General features: G+C 39.4%; 1 protein-coding gene and 1 pseudogene across 3 annotated transcripts in view; both read left to right on the top strand.

Moving 5' to 3' along the window:
- The first annotated feature begins 6,031 nt into the window (after nucleotides 1–6,031).
- The window catches only part of LOC103697743, a 39,991-nt gene continuing 21,315 nt past the window's right edge, over nucleotides 6,032–24,707 (top strand). The window contains exons 1-5 of one of the 3 annotated variants that reach the window (XM_039119774.1): nucleotides 6,032–6,411; nucleotides 6,504–6,592; nucleotides 6,723–6,832; nucleotides 6,916–6,964; nucleotides 23,336–23,424. In XM_039119774.1, coding sequence (XP_038975702.1) covers nucleotides 6,300–6,411; nucleotides 6,504–6,592; nucleotides 6,723–6,832; nucleotides 6,916–6,964; nucleotides 23,336–23,424 — 449 coding nt within the window. In that variant the 5' untranslated portion in view covers nucleotides 6,032–6,299. Of the gene's footprint in view, nucleotides 6,412–6,503; nucleotides 6,593–6,722; nucleotides 6,833–6,915; nucleotides 6,965–23,335; nucleotides 23,425–24,707 lie in introns of those variants that run through there. The other 2 variants (XM_039119773.1, XM_039119775.1) reach the window with 2 other exon arrangements.
- LOC113461384 lies at nucleotides 15,678–15,775 on the top strand (annotated as a pseudogene).

Genomic DNA, 24,707 nt, shown 5'->3' with positions numbered 1-24,707 from the left:
AGCCAATTATTGTGAAACATGGATATGACAAGCTTCTTTCCTTACCAAACTCTACGATATGAAAGCTCAAGATAATGGGACTGTAGCAATCTTCTTTTTAGTTCAATAGGTCATAGGTCACTCTCTTTTCTTAGCCTTATCCCAACTTGTGGAGCCTTCTTATTGCCACACTTGCTCACATACGAGCATGTATGAGGCTCCTTCATTTTTCCGACTTACGCATACAACAATATATTAATACATGCAACATTATCCATAAGTATTATACAGAAAAATTAATATTTTTACCGTAATACCGAAAATGTATGACTATCATATAATAGCAAAGTATGGAGTCTCCAATTACAAGTTTCATCTTTATAACTCACTGCCATTCTATCTGGCTCACTTTTGAGACTCTTTACAGCAAATTTATTCAATATAGCATACCGACTCGATGTCACCTTAAACTATTCTCAACTTACGTTTGTTGTTATGGATATGTTAGGATTCTCATTGTCCATCTCATATATCTCTCCCTACTATTCCATAATATCATCATTATTAGAGTTAGAGTCGGTACTATAAAAACTATGATAACTGCTCTCAGACCAACAAATTTTAGTACTTGATTTCTGCTCTTCTTAAAATATAGTTTCATTATTTACCCCAACATAGTCATTTTTCTTAATAGCAATAACTAAGATATCAGTCCCCATTGCAGTTAGTCACTCACTTTTATTTTGCCTTTGGTCTACGTTAGTTCATCCACTCGAACCTCTCCAATTGCAATTGCATTGCTTCCACACATTTCAATTTGGTCTTGGTTGCCTAGTGTTGATTGAGAAAGTTGTTAACATTCGCCTCTTTTGTGACAAAAAAAGCACTCCTTCAAATCCTTGTACTTCTCAAACGAACTCATCAATTTATTATCTATATCTAGTATTATGTAAGACTTGGGTGATAGATGTCTAACCGTAGACCAAATATTTATGGTCTCTTCAAGCTTTAAATTGAATGCATGTACTATAACGTCACATATGTCCTTGTAGCAATAGCAGTTAACATCAACTAACTAGTTCTTTTATTTCCCAAACTAAAACTTCATTTTTGTAGAATTCTTAACCTTTTTAAAATAGCCTCTAAATTTCACCTTAAATTTGAATAGTGGTTGCTCCATTTTAAGAAGTTTGCACATGGAATAAGCAAATATTCATGATATAGCTCATAAAAAGAGAGAGCTTATCAACCAAAGCTATACCAACAAAATAAAAAGTCATGCTTTTACCAATTAATGTGATGATAACCATAAAAAATTTGGATATAAAATTGATAGTGGTAACTTCCATGACCTAGAAGTCGATTTGAAGTAAACTTGTTTAGAAATTATCATCTCTTTACACTATAGATACAACAGGACCATGTTCGGCTCGTAAAACCTAGTAGTTATAAAATATGCAAAAGATCCTTTAGTGTTGAAAATAGTTCCGCGTACTTCAAAATATAATATCACTTTGCAAGCAGGGTAAAAAATAGGAACTGCTGATCAGCAATGGGAAATGATCATCAAACAGAAGACCTTTTTTTGGCAAGAAATATAAGGCCTTTTAATGTTTGTTTATCTTCCAATAGAGTTATGAAGGCATAAGCATTTATATTAGAAAAAAGATGAAGAATAAAAAGGTTAAATTGTAAAAATATGCAAATTAACAAAATACAAACAAAGGTTCGCATAAAAGAATTAAAATAAAAGATGGCATACAGTTTTGCAGGTTAACATGCTTAGGATTACGCAGAATATCTAAATATATAAAATAACAATGATGGTACCAAAGATGCTGGTATTGTGGATGTGGAGGAGCTAGATGTTCTTGAGCTCGATGAAGGCTTGGGGGATGAGGCCTGCCAAGTCGGAGTCGTACAATTCTAGGTTCTAGAGGCAGCGGATGTCGGCGATGGAGGGGAGAAGGGTGCCGCTAATGTTCCTCCGAAAGGTGGTGAGGCTTCTGACATGGCCTCGCTTGGCTTCACAGTTGATGCCGAGCCAGGTACAGCAGGGGGTGGAGGGGTCCAAGAAGACCAAGAGGAACACCACTTTTTCTAACGCTAGAAGATGATAGGCAGATTACGACTGCTCATCGCTTCTGGCCACCTTAGTCCGTCACCCAAGATCCAAGTTAGCACTGGCAACAAGCTCTTGATACCTCATGCATGGCCAGTGGAGAAGGGAGTCGAGGGGAGGTGCTCAGCGTTGTTGAAGGCAGCTATGATGGTAAGGAGGGTCATCTAGTCATTGCTGTTGCAGTGAAGGGAAGGGAACATCAATGAGAGAGTCGGATCCGGCGGTGAGAAGAACTCCGACGAAGGAAGAAGAGGGAGGGCTCTACTTTGATGGAAATGAGGGCTGTCTGATCGTCGTTGTTGCAACGAAGGGGAAGGGAATGCCAAAAAGGAGGGCGTCAGTGAAGGGAAGATATGGAGAAGGGCTACAATTGGAGGTGGAGGGAGCTAAGGGAAGGGAAAAACTGGAACCTGCAAAATAAGTGAGCGATGAGATCAGATAATTTTTCTAATGAGGCGGAGATTACAGAAACAGTGATCGCCAGCGGAAGAGGGGGCAATACACGGATCGGGTCATTTCCCACCAATACCCGTTAACCCATTACCTGACTTAGGGATAAAAATGTATTTTCACAATTCTAATTATTATTTTAATTAAATAAATGTGATTGTGACTAATGGCATTAATAATTTGGAAAAATATTCATATAAAATTGAATATTTAGGATGGTAGAAATCTGAACTTATTCAGTTGTTCTGAAGATAGCTTAGCTAAATTAAAAGTTGATCTCATACATGTTTGGGCTTGGTTAAACTTGGTTTCCTCTCGCCATTATTTATACATAAAATCTAGCAAGTTGGACATGACATAGTCTAAAGAGAAATGGCTTGTATTGCTATCGTTGGCTGATAGCGGTGTATCGAGCTGAGCCAAGTCGAGTAGCTAGAGACTCGAGCTCGACTCGATTCAAAATACTCGGGATCGAAACTCGACTCGACTCAAATATTAACCAAGCTATATTTGAGGTTGAGTTCGAATTCGAATTCAAATTTTAGTCATAATTTAAAAATGTGGTTAAAACAAAATATAACATAAAATTATATTTTTTAAAATATTAAATTAAATAATTTAAACTATAAATAAAATATAATACTATTAAAATATATATATACTCGACTAGGCTTGCAAGCTTTTGAGCTCAATATTTTGTTACTCGAGCTCGACTTGAAAACTATTTGAGCTACTCGAGTTCGAAAATAGTTAAGTAGAGTCGGCTTATCCCTATTAGGAAGATAGCTGATCTGCATGATCCACTAAAAGTGCATATTGTTAAAATCACCACTATATTTTATATTTTCTTACACTCCTCTTCATATGTAGGCTGGATTTTTTTTTTTCATGGGTGAGCCCAATATATGAAATTTTTTTAATAATGGAGTTAAGCAGTGTCAAGATAGGGTTCAAACGCAAAACCTTTACTCTGAAAATATGTTAAAATCACCACTTATTCCAAAAACTCAAATTGATAAGATGAGATAGATTTATTTATATATTTTATATTTTATATCACAAGATAGGCCCCATGATGCTCACTGCCAGTGACGAGCTAAATCTGCTGAATCTGAAAAATAATGATAACATGATTGCCAAACTAGATTTAACTTTTTTTTCTGGACATCCCTCTCTTCAGTACACGGTAGAGGCTTAAGGGCTCGTTTGGTTCGCAGGAAAAGGAGGGGAGAAAGTGTGGTCAACGGGAAAGTAATGAAATGCCTCTTGTTTGGTTGGAGTTTTCAAAGGAGAGAGATGGGAAAGTTGTATTTCCATGGGAATATGATTCCCACATTTCATGGGAAAGTAACTTTCCCATGTTTTTCACTCCTTTTTTATTTTTTCCCAAAAAGACCCTTTAGCATTAAAGAAGCATTAAAGAGGCATTAAAGACCTAATTTTTATTAAGGGCATAATAGGAATTATACTTAACTTTCCTAGGAAAGTGGATGGTCAACCAAACATAAGCACTTTGGAAATTTGTCACTTTCCCATGGTTAACCAAACATGCCAAAAGTACTTTCCTAGGTATCCTCTTCCTAGGAATCTGATTCCCAGGAATCATATTCCTAGGAGGGAAAATACTTCCCGCGAACCAAACGAGCCCTTAGGGTCCGGCATTCCGACCGGAGACGGTGACGAGCTAAATCTGCTCTAATTCAAAAATATTGGCGCACGATTGCCAAATCGGGTTTGGCTCGTTCGTGGACATTCCTCTCTCGACCACGGACACAGAGTATAGGCTTAGAATTCGCATAGACGGAGTCCAGGTTTATTACTCCAACCCCTGGCATTTTGACGAGAGAGATGGTTGATGGCGTGATGTCAGAAATTGCCAGCCGAATCGTGCTGAAACGCTAATAATCGTACAAAGCCTAACATGCAGGGGACGAAGCATCACGTGGCCACCGAAGCCGAACAGAAAAAGTTAACGTCAAGATGGAATTATTGTCCGAAACTATCTTTGGACCAAAGAGCCCATAAGTTTTGATTTAGTTACGATCGTCCCCGACCTAGTTATCGAGCCTAAAAAAGGTGAGGGTAGCACCTGCACAGCTTTTGAAGCGGTCCAAACCTTTTTTTTTTTTTTTTATGTACTAAAAATGGGCGCTTCATGCTGTCCGAGTACAAATATATTTAATAAAATCAAAAAACAGTAAGTTCTTAAATTCTCTAGATAACTTCTCTTCGATTCATAGAATACTTCCGGAGTAACAACCCATATAAAAAGCCACTCAGTCTGTAGCGCATTAGCCTTTCTAAAGTTTAGCTTGAATGGTCACTCTGTCACTTACCATGCCCAGTCCAAAATTCTCCGTTCGCTCGTCTCCAGCTTGCATACGGGTGAAGAAAGATTCATTTTCCTCGGCACAAAAGACAACTCTCGAGGTTCGACAGACTGTCAAGGGTATTTTTGTCATTCCATCAAACAGCCCTTATTCTTCGGTCTTAATTACGATCGACCCCGCTCGACTTTTCTGACAATCGAGCCTAAGGGCTCGTTTGGTTCGCAGGAAAAGGAGGGGGGAAAGTGTAGTCAACGGGAAAGTAATGAAATGCCTCTTGTTTGGTTGGAGTTTTCAAAGGAGAGAGATGAGAAAGTTACTTTCCCATGGGAATATGATTCCCACATTTCATGGGAAAGTCTTTCCCATGAGAAACATGGGAAAGTTACTTTCCCATGAGGTGGGAATTACTCCTTTTTTATTTTTTCCCAAAAAGACCCTTCAGCATTAAAGAAGCATTAAAGAGGCATTAAAGATCTAATTTTTATTAAGGGCATAATAGGAATTATACATAACTTTTCCAGGAAAGTGGATGGTCAACCAAACATAAGTACTTTGAAAATTTGTTACTTTTCCATGGTTAACCAAACATGCCAAAAGTACTTTCCTAGGTATCCTCTTCCTAGGAATCTAATTCCCAGGAATCATATTCCTAGAAGGGAAAATACTTCCCGCGAACCAAACGAGCCCTAAAAAGGTCAGGATATTACGCGCTAGGGCGAGGTTCGACCGACCGTCAAGGATATTTTCGTCATTTCATAAAAACCACAGCCTCTGACTATATGTTTGCATAAACATTTACTCTGCGTTAACAGATATCGTGCAACCGTGAAGCGCGTCACACGCCGTCTCCCTGCGTCACGCCGCATAAAACGGGTCAGGATGGCTCTAGATCAGCAACTCCAACCGGCGGATACGTTACCCGCACAAAACATTCCATACACCTACCCGCACATGTAAATCATAGCGTGTGCCAGCTAACCCGCCCATCGGTTTTCCGTCGCCCACCGGGAATCTAGATCGAATATCGTCCCGCATAGACATTTATATGCGGGCAGGCAGCTTGATAGATGCAAGACTGGATCTATTTTCCGCATAAGATTTTCTATGCAGATATCCCGATCTCTTCGCCGTTCCTTTGGCCGACGAAACAGTGAGAAGGGGGAAAAGGAGAAAAAAAGGTGATAAAGAAGCAAAAGAAAGGGGGCAAAAAAAATTCCCGCATCGAAAAGAGCGGTGGTTTTTTTGTTCCCTTCGTCTCTAATTTCCGATCTTCGCTCTTTCCTTTCCTCCCTCCCCTCTCCCCTCTCGCTCCCTTCCTCCCTCACCAGCCGGAGTTCTTCGCCGCCGGGATCTCGTTTTGCCGTCGGATCCGGAACGTTCGAGAAGCTTGGAGAAGGCTCGCCTGGGAGAGTGCCAGCATGGAGTCGATCCTCGCCCGGGCGCTCGAGTACACCCTCAAGTACTGGCTCAAGTCCTTCTCCCGCGACCAGTTCAAGCTTCATGGCCGCACCGCCCAGCTCTCCAATCTCGGTGCCCACTCGATTCCCCTCGATTCTTTCGAAAAATTGCAATTTATCCATGAAATCATTCCCCAATGCGATAATTCGATCGAATTGTTTCAGACATTAATGGCGACGCTCTGCACGCGAGCGTCGGACTGCCGCCGGCGCTGAATGTGACCACCGCCAAAGTCGGCAAGCTTGAGATCACGGTAATTTTTGCTGTTTGTCGTAAAATTTTGCTAGATCCGAGCTTGTTTGGGATAATTGAAAATGAGAGTCAGGTCAGTAATGTAAATGGGGATTTGCTGCTGAATTTTTTGTGTTATTGATATCTTTCAGCTTCCGTCAGTGTCGAATGTGCAAGTAGAGCCGATTGTTGTTCACATCGACAGGCTTGATCTGGTTCTGGAAGAGAACGCTGAGTCCGACAATGCGAAAAACTCGAGCAGGTGTTTTTGTTGTTTAGGGATGCGGGTTTGTGATTAGTGTCTGAAATTCGGCTAATTGTTCTTGTATGTGCTGTCTGTTGTAGTGCTCAGTCGACAATGGCGAAGGGAAGCGGGTATGGATTTGCAGACAAGGTATTGTGTTTTTATTCTTTGTGTGACAGTGTGTTGTAAAATTGGATGGTTGATGACTGTTAATGGATTATAACTTGAATTGCTTAGCACAATAGATGGACTCTTTTTTTTTTTTTGACTTGATCTTGAACATGTTGGGATCTTAGAGTGATCAGCTTCTTGAGCTGTCCTGGGATGAGTTTGCTCTTAAATGTTTAACCAAAATATTCCTGCATATAAGTCATTTGAGGATGAGAGTATGGAAGAATTATGGAAGTCCAAGGAAGAGCCATGAGTATCTAACAAACACAATAGAATTCTAGATCTAGAAGGTTTTTATAATTCTCTATAATTTATGAGATGGGAGTAGGAACTTAAGGATGCTGAGTTTAGTGGCTTGGAGCTTTCATTTATATATTGCATAAAAGAGAGAGTATAAAGCCAACTGGTAGTGCTTCAGGCTCATATGGGATGTCTGTGTAAAGGAAATTCTCCGCTATACTAATCAAGCAAAGTAAGTATGCACATTCTAAGCAAGTTCAAGGAATGGATCCTGTAAGAGCTCTACCAATTCTAGCTTGCCTTTATTTAGCCCTTAGTTTTGGTGTGAGTTGAAGTCCCAAAATTAACGTTAGTTTCATGCACAAAGCGTGACCTCTCAGCATAACAAATATGTTGTACAAGTACCTGTGCAAAGGAGAACTTTACAAGTTTGCATAAGCTTGGATTTATGAAAGATCTAAAGCTGACACAGTCAATGTCAGTGTCTGGAATTAAGACAAGTGGACACTAATCCAAGATTTGAGATGTTAGTTTATATCCAGCCAAGTGTGTATAAGAAAGGTACAATTCATGGAGACGAATGTTAGAGTATTGTGCGTTGTATGATGAAGTATGTCTAAGTCATTTTGTGGCATTCATGCATATGGAGAGGGGCAACTCAGTGACCTGGAGGGTAGGTGGGGGCAATGATGCGTCGCAAAACTGCTCTCCCAAGTGCAGGAGAATCGCACAAGTAGTATAACTCGAAAGTCCAAGGTCGATTCCTCAGGGAACGATCTATGGATTATTAGCGTAATTTCAGATGCAATTTCAGATTGTTTTCAGAATTAAAAAAAACAGGGAATAATAAGTAATTAACAAAGTTTAATAAAATAGAGATGGTTAGGAATCTGGAATCTCCCTTGATGATATTGCATTCAAGAAATAAACTCTATGGTTCTTGATTAAAGATCAACGGTAGGATAGATCTAATCATGGTATATGTTTCATGAACATATGAACTTAATTTCTAAGCATTCATCGTGCCTATTACATCAACGACAAATCAAATACTAAAGTAGTCCATGCATCAGTAAACATAAACCATTAAAGAACTATCTACAAAATAATTATGCAAGAATCCATAACACATTAAAAATATAAATCAATAAGAGCAAAGGTTCAGAGTTTACTTCAAAGAAAGCAATACATCAAAGGTTCCTCCATCACCCTTCACCTAAGAAATTACCCTCTCATTAAAAACATTCCTCTCTTTTTTTTTTTCGGAAACAGGGCATCCCTTGTTCCTCTCCTCTTCTTTTCCAATTGCTGAGGCTCTGTTTTTCCTTAGAATGAGAGTCTCCTGTTACGCGCCTGGGAATATCTTCACGCGGCTGGGATTCGGAAGATCACACGCGGATGACTGGATTGAGACGTTTGGGAGATTTGATCGCGAATCCAGGAGCTAGAGCGCATGAGATGCGTGGGAGGATTAGTCGGACGCAGAGGATCGCAGATGCTGAGATGCGTGGGAGACGCGTGAGGTGCGTGGGAGGACTCCAGGAACGGCGGAAGCTGCGGATGCGGATGGGAGCTGATCGCTGATGCTGAAATCGCGGAGTGAAGTCAGGATGCAGGGCTTCGCAGATCCGATTCGGAAGCATGGGATGCGGAGATGCTCGGGATGGTTGCGGATGCTGGCTCACGGACGCGGGGAAGATCCAATGCTGAGAGCTGGAACGCGGAGATGCTCGGGATGGTTGGATCTTGTATGCAGGAATGCGGGCGAAAGCTGGGAACGCGGACGAGATGGGCGGAAGAAAAGAATTTTTGCTGGGGGCTGAGACGCGGATGGACGCTTGGGATCAATCCAGAACGTTGGAACGGGGAAGGAAATCTGGAATGAGCGCTGATTCGGAAGGAGTGGGCGCATGGAATGCAAAGAAGAACATGGGAGGCAGTTGGGGCGCTTCGCGGAAGGTTGGAACGCGGACCCCTCCCCTCTTTTCGCATGGCTCAGGCTGATCTTCCATGCGGTGAACTTAGCCTCCTTCTGGTGTGCAACCGAGGCTAACCCATACGCATTTTAGCTTTAATTTACAATCACCTGTACCCAACAAAAACATAATATTAATTCAGTAAGATTATCATTATCTTGTTAGCAATAATACTAATCTAAGCGGTATGTAGATCGCATTTTTGTGCTCTCATCACACCCCCCAACTAGCTCATTGCTAGTCTCTAGCAATTAAAGAGCAAATGATAAAATGAGAGTGCAAAAGGTGTGGTTTAACCTATGACTTTTTATTGAAGCTAAAGACAAAAAACTGAGATACGTACCCATTTTCGTAGGAAATCACGATTGCACTTAGCACGTGCAACAAGCCGTTAAATCCCTAGGTTACCCTAGTAGACGAGTGTTGTCTCGTGAGGGTTTGCAGAGATGTTATCCACAAACATCATGAATGATATGACATGACATGAAATCCTAATAAAAATGTGAAATAAATTCTAAACTAATACACATATAATTAATTACTATATATTTTCAAGCATGGCAACTATCAAAGCAAGAAAAATATGATCATGTAGTGTGCATAAAATCGCATGACTTTCTCAGAGTACTAATACCTCCACCACGACAGGGCACCGCCCGAGTTTTAGGTGCACTATTCAAGTTCACAAGTGTTTTCTACAATTTGTTGGGACGCGATCCATCAAATTTTTAGAATATCACATGTCTAAATTTGTCAAGAATGGTTCGCATGTAAAGAAAGAGCTATTAATCCCAACTAAACAACCCGGGTACACAGAGGTCCAATACAATGGAGTCAAACCAGCCATTACCACATGTCACGGGGTTCAGTCGACCAACCCATTCATGCTTATTTTTATTTCAGTTTTTTCATTTTTTTATATATTTTCAATTTTTTTTCCAACACATATGACGACTACAGTTGTCCAACCCCATTAGGCTCTAGTAAGGTCCATGTAGCGAGCTTTCAGCCAATGACCCTCGATCCAGTTGGCTCAAGACATTAGGTGAAACACTCCTCGGACTTAATTACTCAAACCAGACTACGCCACGAGGCCAGACTTGTCATCATAAGTTTTTTTTTTTTTAACTATGCAAGAAAAGAGAAGGTAGACTGAACCATATAGATATTTTTATTATATACGTGACTGCATCGTGACTATAGGTCAACCAAGGTCGGATCGTAAAGCACTTAAGTAATCTAGCCGGGATATTCAACCTCTATCTTTATGTGAAAACCAAATCATGAACCTTATGGTACGAACAAAGATACTCTTACTTCTTTTACGGATAAGGCTAACAAAAATGCAGTTAACAAATGTGAACTCCTGAGGCCTTCCTATTGTCATTAAGTACACGTGCGGGGATCTAATAATAGGTTTCTGATCAGTTATAGTATGCATGTGTTCCTTGCCTTAATAGTTGCACAAACTCAATATGAAAATACGTGTGCATTTGCTCAGAAAAGAAAGCAATAGAATAAATCAAATGCAAAAACAAAATCTCTTTTTTTTTATTTTTTTTTGCAAAATATTTCCCTCCCCCAACTTAAACATTGCATTGTCCTCAATGTAAAAGATGCAAAAAAAATATATGTGAGAGACAATAGAGAAAATAATATTGGAGAGAAGAGGAGTATCTTGAGCTGTTGATATCCAAAAAAGAAGACCTACAAAATAAGAAGAAAACTAAAAATAAAAAAAAAATTCTAACTAATATACACATACCTTTGCCGTCATGCTCAGTCATAAGAAGGCTCCCCCAAGGAAAAGGAATCCTTTTCATCTGCAAAATTCTCAAGAAAAGGTTTTAATCTGTGTCCATTTACCTTAAAAATTTTGCCATCCCGTGGATTCTCAATCTCAACTGCCCCGTGTGGAAAAACAGTTTTTACAATGAAAGGACCTGTCCATCTTGATCGTAACTTTCCAAGAAACAGATGTAAGCGAGAGTCATAACAAAGAACTTTTTGTGAAGGTTCAAAAGATTTTCTTAGAATTGATTTATCGTGCCTAATTTTCATTCGTTCTTTACAAAGTCTAGCATTGTCATACGCATCCCGACGAATTTCATTCAACTCACTTAATTGTAATTTTCTAGCTAAACCAGCATTTTGCAATTCAAAGTTTAATTTTTTAATGGCTCAATACGATTGATGCTCTATTTCAACAGATAGATGACATGCTTTTCCATAGACTAGCCGATACGGGAACATGCCAAAAATAGTTTTATAAGCAGTACGGTAAGCCCATAATGCGTCAGAAAGTTTTAAAGACCAGTCTTTGCGTGATGGATTCACCGTTTTTTCTAAAATTCGTTTAATCTCCCGATTGGCTAACTCTACTTGGCCACTAGTCTGCGGGTGATAAGGGGTTGCAATTCTATGGGTGATGCCGTACTTTCGTAATAAGATCACAAACGGCTTATTACAGAAATGTTTTCCCCCATTATTAATTATAACATTGGGCATCCCAAACCTAGAAAATATGTTTTCTTTAAGAAATTTTAAAACTGGTTTGTGATCATTTGTTCGACAAGATACCGCTTCAACCCATTTGGATACATATTCAACACCGACTAATATGTATTCGTATCCAAAAGATGGCGGAAACGGACCCATGAAATCAATGCCCCACATGTCAAAAATTTCAATAGCAGTAATGGGCTGAAGAGGCATCATTTGCCTACGAGTTAGACTTCCAACACGTTGACATGGGTCACATGTCTTACAGAACTCGTAGGCATCTTTAAATAGTGTAGGCCAATAAAAACCATATTGCAACACCTTAGCTGCCGTTTTCTTAGATGCAAAGTATCCTCCGCAAGTACTGGCATGACAAAACACTTTGCATCTCATGATCCGGTATGCATCATAATAATAACTCCTGACTTCACGCAAGAAATTATTCTTATCATTCGATCCCTAATGCTCCGGCATCCGGTTCGTGACAAGAAAGTTTACAATGTCAGCATACCATGGCATAGTAGAAAGTGCAAACAACTGCTCTTCGGGGAATGAGTCCTTGATGGAAAACTGTGGCACTAAATCATTAAAAACTAGCCGTGATAAATGGTCAGCAACCACATTCTCTACTTTCTTTTTATCTTTGATAGTGATGTCAATTCTTGGAGTAGAAGTATCCATCATATTAAGAGTGGTTTGGCCTCTTTCTTATCCAGCAAATATTTTAGCGCTGCATGGTCCATAAAGATAACAATAGGAGCACCAAGGATATAAGAGCGAAATTTGTCTAATGCAAATACTACTTTAAGCAATTTCTTCTCGATGGTGGTGTAATTCATTTGAGCATCGTTTAAGATTTTGCTTGCGTAGTAAATGACATATGGCTTATTATCCTTGCGTTGTCCTAGGACAGCTCCTATCACATAGTCGCTAGCATCGCACATGATCTCAAAAGGTAATGACCAATCGGGTGGTCGCACGATGGGTGCAGTGCTAAGCATAGACTTCAACTTTTCAAATGCCTCTTGACAGGTTTCAGTCCAATTGAACGGTGTATCAAGGGATAGGAGGTTACATAATGGTCGAGCTATGACATTAAAGTTCTTGATGAATCTCCTATAAAATCCGGCGTGACCCAAAAATGATCTAACATTTCTAACCGTCTTGGGTGCAGGTAGCTTGGTGATTAAGTCAATCTTAGCTCTATTAACTTCCATGCCCTTCGATGAAACAATATATCCTAGGACAATTCCCTTTGGCATCATGAAGTGGCATTTCTTCCAATTCAGTATTAGATTCTTTTCTATACACCGAGCTAAGACAGCTTGTAAATGTAATAAATAATCATCAAAAGAATCGCCAAAAACAGAGAAATCATCCATAAATACTTCTAAAAATTTCTCGTTCATATCTTCAAAGATACTAAGCATACACCTTTGGAATGTTGCAGGTGCATTACACAACCTGAATGGCATTCGTCGAAAAGCGAATGTACCAAAAGGACAAGTGAAAGTAGTTTTTTCTTGATCCTCAAGTGAAATTTCGATTTGGTAGTACCCGGAATAGTCATCGAGAAAACAATAGAAATTGTGTCCTGCAACTCTTTCCAAAACTTGGTCTAGGAAGGATAGGGGAAAGTGATCTTTCCTAGTGACCAAATTCAATTTTCGGTAGTCAACACACATGCGCCAACTCGTCGGAACGCGAGTCGGGACTAACTCACCCTGCTCATTTTCGACTACCGTCAGACCTGCTTTCTTGGGTACGACTTGAGTAGGACTCACCCACTTGCTGTCGGAAATCGAGTAAATAATACCCACATCAAGCAACTTAAGGACTTCTGTTTAACCACGTCTCTCATTGTAGGATTCAGCCTACGCTACATTTGCCTTGTGGTTTTCGCATTATCCTCCAAATATATCCGCATGCAAATCAAAGGGTTAATCCCCTTTAAGTCTGCAATCGACCATCCAAGTGCTTCTTTATGATTCTTTAGGACCTTAAGTAATTTTCCTTCTTGATCATTATCGAGCTCAGTCGAGATAATTACGGGAAAAGTGTTATCGGGTCCAAGAAATGCATACTTGAGTTCCCTTGGTAGGGGTTTCAGCTCAAGTATGGGTGCTTGTTTTCGAGATTGTACAATTTTTGTCCCTTGTGGGGGCAACTGCTCGAATTCCTCTATTCTCGGTCTCCACCCATTGACCATCATGACATCTGAATTATCTAAAACAGGTGGGACCACATCATCAGTAGTACCTTCAGAACACCAATCTATTAAACCATTGTCGGCCGATTCAGTAAATGTTTCTTTTAACAAATATTCTTCCGCAATGGTTTCAACCCATTCAACCTCTTTACTTTCTTCATGATCACTGGGTTGTTTGCCTATACTAAAGACGTTCAGTTCCAAGGTCATATTGCCAAAAGAAAGCTTCATGATACCATTTCTACAATTGATCAATGCATTAGAAGTTGCAAGGAATGGGCGTCCTAAGATGACCGAAATCTGAGATGGTGAATTGGAAGCTGGATGTGTGTCCAGTACGATAAAGTCGACAGGAAAATAGAATTATCTACTTGGATCAACACATCTTCGATAATCCCTCTAGGGACCTTCACTGACCTGTCAGCTAATTGTAAGGTGGCTTCAACTCACCCAAACCGAGTTGCTCATATACCGTATATGGCAACAAGTTCACACTCGCTCCTAAATCTAACAATGCTCGCTCAATCCTAAAATTGCCAATGATGCACGAGATAGCTGGGCAACCTGGATCCTTATATTTAGGAAGAATGTTATGCTGTAAAATCGCACTTACATTTTCAGCCAGAAATGCCTTCTTCTTGACATTTAACCGACGCTTGACAGTGCACAAATCCTTCAAAAATTTTGCATATGAAGGCACTTGTTTGATTGCATCAAGAAGAGGTACATTAATTTTTACTTGCTTAAAAAGCTCAAGAATCTCAGAGTTTAGTTCAAGCTTTTGCAAGGGCCTTAATCTTTGTGACAATGGTGCTGGAAAAGGACATTCGATTTTTTCAGCAGATGTTGGTGCTTTGGTTTCTTCGTTATCCTTTTCTTTTATCTTGGGAGAGTCAGAATCAGGTATGACTTGTGTTTGTTGTGGGATTGGTCGGTCAATAACCTTTCCACTTCGCAAAGTTATTATACTCTTCGCTTGATCTTTATGCGAAGTTGAAGATGATGCATTGCTACCGCCGTAGACTTGAGGGTTAGGTTGTGGTTGAGCTGGTAGCTTACCCTTCTCTTGAGAACTTAAAGCAGTGGTTAGCGTTGTCAGTTGATTTCTTATTTCATCATTGATTTTGGCTTGACCTTGCATGAAAGATTGCAAAGTTTCTTCGAGACTGGGTTTTTGAGGGGGTGTGGGTGCATAATGGGGTTGCGGAGGTGGAGGAGTTGGGTAATATACTGGTTGAGGTTGGTCATTCCTCCACCTAAAATTTGCATGGTTCTTCCATCCAGGGTTGTAAGTACCCGAAAAAGGATTATTAAAAGATTTTTGACATGCATTCATAACATTGGCCTGATCGTGCAAGACTTCCTTGAATGCGGGTATTGTGGGGCAATTAGTGGTGAGATGGCCAGGCATCTCACAAATCCCACAACACTCGCTGTTATATTCTATGGTCTTGACGGGTTCAATCCTTCTAAGTTCAATTTTCTCTACCTTCCTAGTAAGAGCTGCCATTTTAGCCTGAATATCATCCTGAGTACTAAGGTTGTAAAGGCCCCCCCGTGTCCAATGCTAGTAGGCTTAGGCAAAGGTTTATTCACTCTATCCCCTGTATCCCATAATTGTGCAGTCTCTGCGAGAGAGTTTAAATAGTCCCATGCCTCATCGAGTTGCTTTTCCAAAAATAGACCATTGCACATAGTCTCTATAAATTGTTTTAACTGTGGAGACAACCCTTCGTAAAAGAAACTAATGGTTCTCCATGTTTCAAACCCATGATGGGGACAAAAGAGAAGCAACTCTTTAAATCTCTCCCAGCATTCATAAAATGTTTCATGGTCTTTCTGTTGGAAATTACTAATGTGACTTTTCAAAAAGTTAGTCTTTTGTGCGGGAAAGAATTTTTTCAAAAATTCTCTTTGCATATCATGCCATGATCCTAGCGATCTTGGTCTCAAGGAGTTCAGCCATGTTTTGGCTTTATCCTTTAAGGAAAAAGGAAACAAGGTCAATTTAAGGACGTCTTCCGATACATTTGGCACTCTAAATGTGATGCTAATTTCCTCAAAATCCTTAAGGTGAAGATAAGGGTTCTCGGATTCCATCCCATGATACTTGGCAGCAATTGAATTACCTCTGGTTTGATTTCAAAGTGTCCTACATTTTCAGGAATAATCATGCATGAAGGTTGACTAGTCCTAGTAGGGTGTAAGTATTGTCGAAGTGTCATAACTGGGGGTCTACCTTCATCACCATGGTGACTTCCTACATTGTCATCAGCCATCTCACCAGATCTGAGATTTTGCGAAAGAGTTTCAATAATATGATCTAAGGAATTGTCAAAAGTTTTTCGATTCAAACGCCCAGTGTTGTTCCTATTCCAACCTAGCATACAAAATTTAATTTTAATTTTTTTTTAAATGATCACCCTTGATCTTTTCTTAAAGTTTTTATCAATTTTCAATTAGCAACAAGGGTTAATGAGATATGATAATAATAAAATTCTGATTCTAAAAAAATTTTAACACAGAAAATTCAAAACAAATAGCAGCAAGGTTTCATATTAATCTAATGGTCTTAAAAGTCTCAGAATGTCAACCAGACCGTTCAGATTATCGAAACACGCGTCCTGCACCAGTCGACCAAATTTGAGTCCAATCAGACGACGAATTACTCTGATATCAGAGTTTGATACAGACTGTGCAGGGAATAAAAAACAGCAGTAAAGATTTTTTTTTTCAGTTTTAGTTTTTTTTTTCGAAAAAAACTAACTACTAAGGTACTAATTAAATCTAAAATTATATTAATAACTCAGCCGTTTCCCGGCAATGGCGCCAAAAACTTGATGCGTCGCAAAACTGCTCTCCCAAGTGCAGGAGAATCGCACAAGTAGTATAACTCGGAAGTCCGAGGTCGATTCCTCATGGAACGATCTATGGATTATTAGCGTAATTTCAGATGTAATTTCAGATTGTTTTCAGAATTTAAAAAAAACAGGGAATAATAAGTAATTAACAAAGTTCAATGAAATAGAGATGGTTAGGGATCTGGAATCCCCCTTGATGATATTGCATTCAAGAAATAAACTCTATGGTTCTTGATTAAAGATTAATGGTAGGATAGATCTAATCATGGTATATGTTTCATGAACATATGAACTCAATTTCTAAGCATTCATCGTGCCTATTACATCAACGACAAATCAAATACTAAAGCTATCTATGCATCAGTAAACATAAACCATTAAAGAACTATCCACAAAATAATTATGCAAGAATCCATAACACATTAAAAATATAAATCAATAAGAGCAAAGGTTCAGAGTTTACTTCAAAGAAAGCAATACATCAAAGGTTCCTCCATCACCCTTCACCTAAGAAATTACCCTCTCATTACAAACATTCCTCTCTTTTTTTTTCTTTTCGGAAACAGGGCATCCCCTGTTCCTATCCTCTTCTTTTTCAATTGCTGAGGCTCTGTTTTTCCCTAGAATGAGAGTCTCCTGTTACGCGCCTGCGAATATCTTCATGCGGCTGGGATTCGGAAGATCACACGCGGACGGCTGGATTGAGACGTTCGGGAGATCTGATCGCGAATTCAGGAGCTAGAGCGCATGAGATGCATGGGAGGACCGCAGATGCTGAGATGCGTGGGAGGACTCCAGGAATGGCGGAAGCTGCGGACGCGGATGGGAGCTGATCGCTGATGCTGAAATCGCGGGGTGAAGTCAGGATGCAGGGCTTCGCAGATCCGATTCGGAAGCATGGGATGCGGAGATGCTCGGGATGGTTGCGGGACGCTGGCTCACGGATGCGGGGAAGATCCAATGCTGAGAGCTGGAACACGGAGATGCTCGGGATGGTTGGATCTTGTACGCAGGAATGCTGGCGAAAGTTGGGAACGCAGACGAGATGGGCGGAAGAAAAGAATCTTTGCTGGGGGCTGAGACGCAGATGGATGCTTGGGATCAATCCGGAACGTTGGAACGGGGAAGAAAATCTAGAATGAGCACTGATTCGGAAGGAGTGGGCGCATGGAATGCAAAGAAGGGCACGGGAGGCAGTTGGGGCGCTTCGCGGAAGGCTGGAACGCGGACCCCTCCCCTGTTTTCGCACGGCTCAGGTTGATCTTCCATGCGGTGAACTTAGCCTCCTTCTGGTGTGCAATAGGGGCTAACCCATCTGCATTTTAGCTTTAATCTACAATCACCTGTACCCAACAAAAACATAATATTAATTCAGTAAGATTATCATTATCTTGTTAGCAATAATACTAATCTAAGCGGTATGTAGATCGCATTTTTGTGCTCTCATCAGGCAACTAGAAAACAGTTCACGAAAACCTCAAGAATGTCTGATGAAAACAATTGCATGATGAGAAAGTCTAAGGAGCCTTTGTTGATGTTAGATCTGCTGAGGCCTACACGGTCCAACCATAGACATAGAAACAAGCCTTGCTTCTTTCAAGAAGGGGGTGAAAAAATATACATTTATTAAAAGTTATTTATGATGGAATAACAGTAAAATTTGAACTCAAAAATCATCTTGATGTGTCTATTGGGAAAGGGGATATCAATGTGATGATAGGGGCCTATGTCATGATGTGTGGAAGGACAGGGAAGACAGAAATGAAAATAAGCAAACTCAAGGAAGTAAATAATTAATTGCTTCCCTATGATTCCTAATTAATTAAAGAGTTCATTTAGTTTAAATGTTATTTGCTTGTTTTTCTATCTAGCTTTGATGGATGTTAGAATTCGAGGCAAATAATTGACTATATATAACACATAAGTTGAGTATACCATTAAAAACCTTTAAAAGAAAAAAAAGATCAGTTTTAAGGGTTATTTATTTTTTTGGGTAAAATTGGCCTTAGGACATTTTCGTTAAATACTAAAGTGCAGTAGCAAGTATGTCCTCTGGACCTAACTCCTTAAGAGCTAAGGGGAGTTAAAGAGGATGATACAAGTTGCTCTTCTTGTTTTTATAGCCAACCAGTCTGCTAGTTCATTTTTTGGATTGAACATAGTAGATATTTTCATTCCGTATGATGGCTCATCCAGTTCTATATGATGTTCACAATGCTAGAGATATATCAGGTTAAGCGTGAGACATGATAGCATGCAAGGCTTGGAAATCTGTTACTACCAAGTGTGTTATAGTTGCATTAATGCAATTTCCATACCCATTGGCATTTGACTTTGCTTGTATCTCCAAAGTGTCTCTTGATTTTGTGGGGAATAATCCACTAAGTCTAGTATAACAGTATTCTGGCTTCTTAAGATACATCACCTTAGTTGGGGATGGCCTATTGGAGGTGGTATCCAATCTTAGTTTCAAAAACAGCCGAGACAAGATGGTACAACTAGAGAGTCCCACGTAACCAATCATCTTAACTTATTCCGATATGAGAACTAGAACCAACATGTGAATGGATCTTTATTTGAAGGGTCAGGGGCTATGGCAATGAGAACTTCCAAGCATATGTCTCCCGCATTGACAGTGTTGCTCCCATGGATCTTCTGGCTTTTGATATTTGATTATCACAATTTGAGTCCATAGGCTGTCAGATTTTTAAATAATGTGCCTTTCTAGTTTTGTCAAAAAGGCATTTCTCATTTTTCTCATTTTCTCAAGGTCATGTTATTTGAGTCCACCACGTTGTTTTTTCTGTACGACATATCTCCAAGCAATGAAATTAGCTCCATAGTGTTTTTTCTCTTGGTGCCACAAAGAGCATCTGGCATGCTTTGGCACCGCTTAATATGATTGACATTCGGACTGTTTTAAATGCTAGAATATGAATCAGCATAATAAGGAGCATGCAGTGATTAAGTGTTATTTTACCCTGCTATTTGGTAGAGTTTTAGCTTCCACATTTCTAAACTTAGTTGTTATATTATCAATTAGGCTTTGAAACCATCTTTTAAGGACATACAGTGAGATTGGAGCATCCAAGTGCTGCCCAAATGTGCTATCCCTCAAGGATTCCAGTGGCTTGTCAAAAGAAGCTATTTTAGATGTTTTTGTTGAAGGCGAGAAGATGAGCAAGGACTACATTTTGCTAATAAGGTGTCCTGTCATTGTACAGAAGCTTGAAGAGCCGATCTCATGGCATTCATGTTACCTAGTGTGGCTTGGCTACCACCACATCTTCTGCAAACATTAGATGGGAGAGTTTCTTTTGGTCCAAACTAATTCTAATAAATGGTGTTGGTTCTAAACTTGTTTTATGAGATACGAGTTTGTTTTGCTGCATGGCGCAAATAGAAATGGTGATAGAGGATTGCTTGCCTCAGTCTATGTTGTGCTCTGAAACAATGTGAGAACTCCTTGTTGATAAGTAAGGAAAAAGGGTATTATTAAGGTACATGCCTGAATCCATGATCGCCATTTAGGATCACATCCATATCCATAAGCGTGAAGTTAACTTCCAATTTCCAACCAACCAATAGTGTTCTGAATTTTTAGGGCAGAGAAAATGTTTCCATGAATCTGACAACCTGGCACAAAGCAATGCACTGCAAGCTGTCTTGTTTTTTGGAACTAAAGATTAGATGTATATTTGTAAGCAACAGACCTCCTGCCAAAATATTGACAAAAAGTATGTAGACTACCTTCATGATATTAATAATTTCATCAAGATGGTCTCTTAATTTAATAGCAGTTTAACATCATACTTTAATTGTTCAAGGCAAAGCACTCGAACTTTTTGACATCCTCAACTATGGAATTCACGTTAATGAAGTGCTTAGCCTCATGTGTGGCTGGAAATTTCAGGTACAAGGACTTGAAAGATCAAATTTAGTGTTAGTCCAAAGTTGGTCACTTGGGCATCCTGCAATGCAACCTAAGGACTTAAATGGCTTCCCCATGATGCTGAACATATAACACCATAATAAAATAAGAATATGGCATGAAACAAATTAGTATAAACACCTCGGAATTTTTCATCCTTGCTAATTAACTGAACGAGGAGCATTAGTATTATAATTGAGGTCAACTAGAGGCTTAAGTTAAAATACATGAGCTTCAAATGCTTTCAACCAAGGTTCGTTGAATTGGTACCGGAGGGTGTAACGGCTGACGACCGGTTTGGCACGATACGGGTTTGTACCTTGCCATTCTGGAGCGTTTTGAACTTTTTTTTTTGTTTTCAAATTTCAAATTGAAGACTGTAGATAGTTTACCAAGTTCACTAAAGAAAAGTCGGCAAATGGTTTGCTTACTTCAATTCGAAATTTAAAAATAAAAAAAGAGTTTCGAAACATAGGACTGCGACTGTGTTCCTCTTCTTCGTTCCCTTTCTCCCCTATTCCACAGAGGAGGGAGAGGGAGAGCGAGAGAGAGGGAGGGTGGGAAGGAGGAGCTTATTGGAGGGTGCACCGGGGGGCGGGCAGGAGGGGGGGTTCAGCAGGGACCAGCAATCAGCAGGCCATAGTTCTGTCCTGACTTAAATTAAGTGGGGAGAGAAAGGGTTTTAGGAGCTATAGTCCGAGGCTAGTATATTCTTTCTTAGCAATTCTCTTTTTCGAGAGCGAGAGAGGGTATAATCCTATCAGTACAAAAAAAAGATAAAATGGATTTGCCATTTACTTGGTTTATGCCATGTTTTCTCATGTGAGAAATTGAAAATTTTACAGAGATAGAAGTCTATGTTTTGAGGTCCATGCAGACATGATTTCCTTATAGGAGGCACCTCCAGATGAAATGACAGCTAAAGATCCCTTAGTAGTGGAATATGAATATGCCTCCCTAAACAACTAAAGATACTTTTCCCTTAGTTTGTCACTACCTAGCCTTGCATCTGGAGCCTTGTCTTTGTGAAGAAGAGTGATTTTCATGGGACCCATTCATGGGGGTTTCCCAAATGCGCCACATGCGCATTTGTATGCAGGGTATGCATGGAGGGTTATACAGAAGTATGGATCATAGCATTGTAACTCACCAACATGGGGCTTTATGCTAATTTATGAGTTATAACTGACATGATATATGGAAGACCTTATCTTTATTGATGTGCAAGACACGTGCTCGATTTAGTAAATGTTAGAACCCACATGTGTATGGATATAAAACTTGTGCTTGATGGATGATCATGAAGTTACATGAATGATCTTATAACGCATCCAATGCATGGTAAACATCATGTATAAGAAAGTTAATTTAGTATATGGTGGGCATTCAAGTTGTATATGTATATGAAATGTCCTTTTGGATCATTATCACATGTCATGGTCTTATGAGTTGTGATCCACTGATACATGACAAATCCCCATGTATCTGTGCAAGTTGTCAAAGAGCATTGAAAAATTTCTTTATAGTAACCCTGTCTGATATTAATTGCCTCTAGCCACTTTACAACTGTATCCTACCCATAATCTTCCTATCCAATTTGGAGTTTTATGTTGAAGTAAAGGAAGAAAGAAATTTGAGTCCTGTATGACACAGATGTATTTATGTAAGTGCAGACCACAAGGCTAGAGAATGTGGAATGCCCAAAATCTTTATGCTTTATTTGAGAAAGCCACTTTTATCATGATCCTGCTCTCTTTTCCCATTCACCCGATTTATACAAAAAGTCTTAAGCTTAAAACTTGTAGAGATATGCACGCAAACTAGAAAGAGAAGAAGAAGGAAACAAGAGGAGAAAGAAAAAAGGTGAAGCCATCACCTTTCAATCTTATTTTTTCTCTCTCTCTCTCTCTATCTGTATCTCTATCCTCTCTCTCTCTCTCCTCTCTCACCACCTTCTACCATCCGGTCCAATTTTTCCTAGAGTTTCCTCTTGGACCCATTCATACCCATACCTGTGTTTGTACGTCTATTTTGTGGTAAATAGAATGTTTTGTATATCATAGTTAATATTAGAAGTCTGAATATGTGGTGCAGATAACAACCTGATTCATCCATTCTCAATGAGCTAATATGCTACTAAGCATGTTAAATAATTATAAGCATCTTAAATGATTATAATCATGGAAGGTGCCAGCTGATCAATTTGGTAAAGTCTCTTTGTGGTTCACTGTGGTTGTGCCAAGAGACCTGGGTTCAAATTCTTTCCTTTTGGGGGGTTTGGGGGGTTATATGTATTTGGGGGAGGGCTTCTCCTATTGTGTAGCCAATTGCCTATGGCCTCATCTATATATACACATGTACAGACACAACCAAACATGCGGAGATATATGCACACATGTACATACGCACACAACCATAGTGCATGCACATTTAGACACTCATACAGCCATAATGTGTATGCACATGCACACACAGGCCTATTTTTATCCTATAAGTCTAATAGACATTGCAACTAGTCATGTTAGGCCAAGGCCATGAAATTTTCCTACAGTTTGATGGAAGATTGTAATTGCATATATGGGCTTTTGTTGAACTTTACCAAATTGATTTAATATTTACTGTGTATCTTAGATTGCAGATGGGATGACTTTGGAGGTGGGTACAGTTAATCTTATGCTAGAAACACGTGGTGGTGCTAGACAGCAAGGAGGTGCAACTTGGTAATTTTTATTTTTTATGATGAATCATTTACTTTATAGTTTATATTGTACTTATTGTATGTTTTGCCTTTATATTGTTATTGTTCTAAGTTGCAATGTTGATGACTTACCAAATATTCTCATAGTCAATTCGTATTAATATCTGGTGATATTTACACATATAATACAGAGATAAATGCATAACCTTATGGGTTTTGCCGTTTCAATACTTGTGCAATCTGACTGGGGAGAAGGACGTAACCCACTCAACTCGAATCTTAAAAAAAATAATAAAATAGAAAAATTGGTGAAAGTGGGATTTAGGTTCCCTTTTCTTTCATTAAGAAATCCCAAAACTGAGTTATAAAGCCTTTGTTTATACTAGCGAGATCTGTCCTTGACTCTTTGCACAATCCATGTCGGGTTCCTTTTCTAGTTGAAAGAGAACATAACTTTCTTAAAATAGATATGACTAGTGGAAATAATCATGAAAAAAACTGAAATTTTATAGGAGGTAGTCTTCGAGTTCTATACCAACTTTGTCTTTAGTTAGTTTGCTTCATTCTTCTTGGATTGGAAGATATACCCGGTCAAATTCTTTCCTTTTTTTTGTGTTGACCAACCTGTTTTGGGACTTGCATGATGGAATTTGGCCATGTTCACCTAGTGCACTGCATTCTTATGGGGGACGCCACATCATAGAGTTCGAAAAGTTATTTGATTTTTTAGAAAAAATGCATCTCAATTGGATATTGTATGGGCAAGTTAAGGCCTCCGGAAGTTTGAGTGTGATTTGGCCTTCCAATGCGCCGGATTTCGCTCTTGAACCCTATTTAGTCCTCTTCATAGTGGCCAAAATGGTCCACATCAAGTCTGGTGATTCTCCTAAATCAACTTTATCTAATCGGGGAGGAGGTAATTGCTTCAATCTGCTCAACTTGAATCTCTTAAAAAAATTTAAGAAAATAGAAAAAGTAGCAAAAGTGGGATCTTGGCCCTCTTTTCTTTCATTAATCAATCCCAAAAATGAGTTACAAAGCCTCTGTTTATACCAGTGAGGCATGTCCTTGCAAAATTTTAGTTGGACTCCACTTTTAATTAAAAGATGACACAATGATCATGGCTAAATTCCACCATTTGGGAAAGTGGGGCCGGATTGTTGTGCCCTCTTTTACCTAGAAGAGGAATTCCCCAAGTAGTGCAAAGGCATACCTCACTAGTATAAATAGAAGCTTTGTAACTCAATTGTGGGATTCACTAATAAAAGAGAAGGGGACCCTTTTGCCAATTTTTTTTATTTTTCT

The sequence above is a fragment of the Phoenix dactylifera genome, unplaced genomic scaffold, assembly GCF_009389715.1.
Source record: "Phoenix dactylifera cultivar Barhee BC4 unplaced genomic scaffold, palm_55x_up_171113_PBpolish2nd_filt_p 000612F, whole genome shotgun sequence".
NCBI lineage: Eukaryota > Viridiplantae > Streptophyta > Magnoliopsida > Arecales > Arecaceae > Phoenix > Phoenix dactylifera.
The sequence above is the reverse complement of the archived record's forward strand: the minus strand, read 5'-3'. Positions and strand labels throughout refer to the sequence as shown.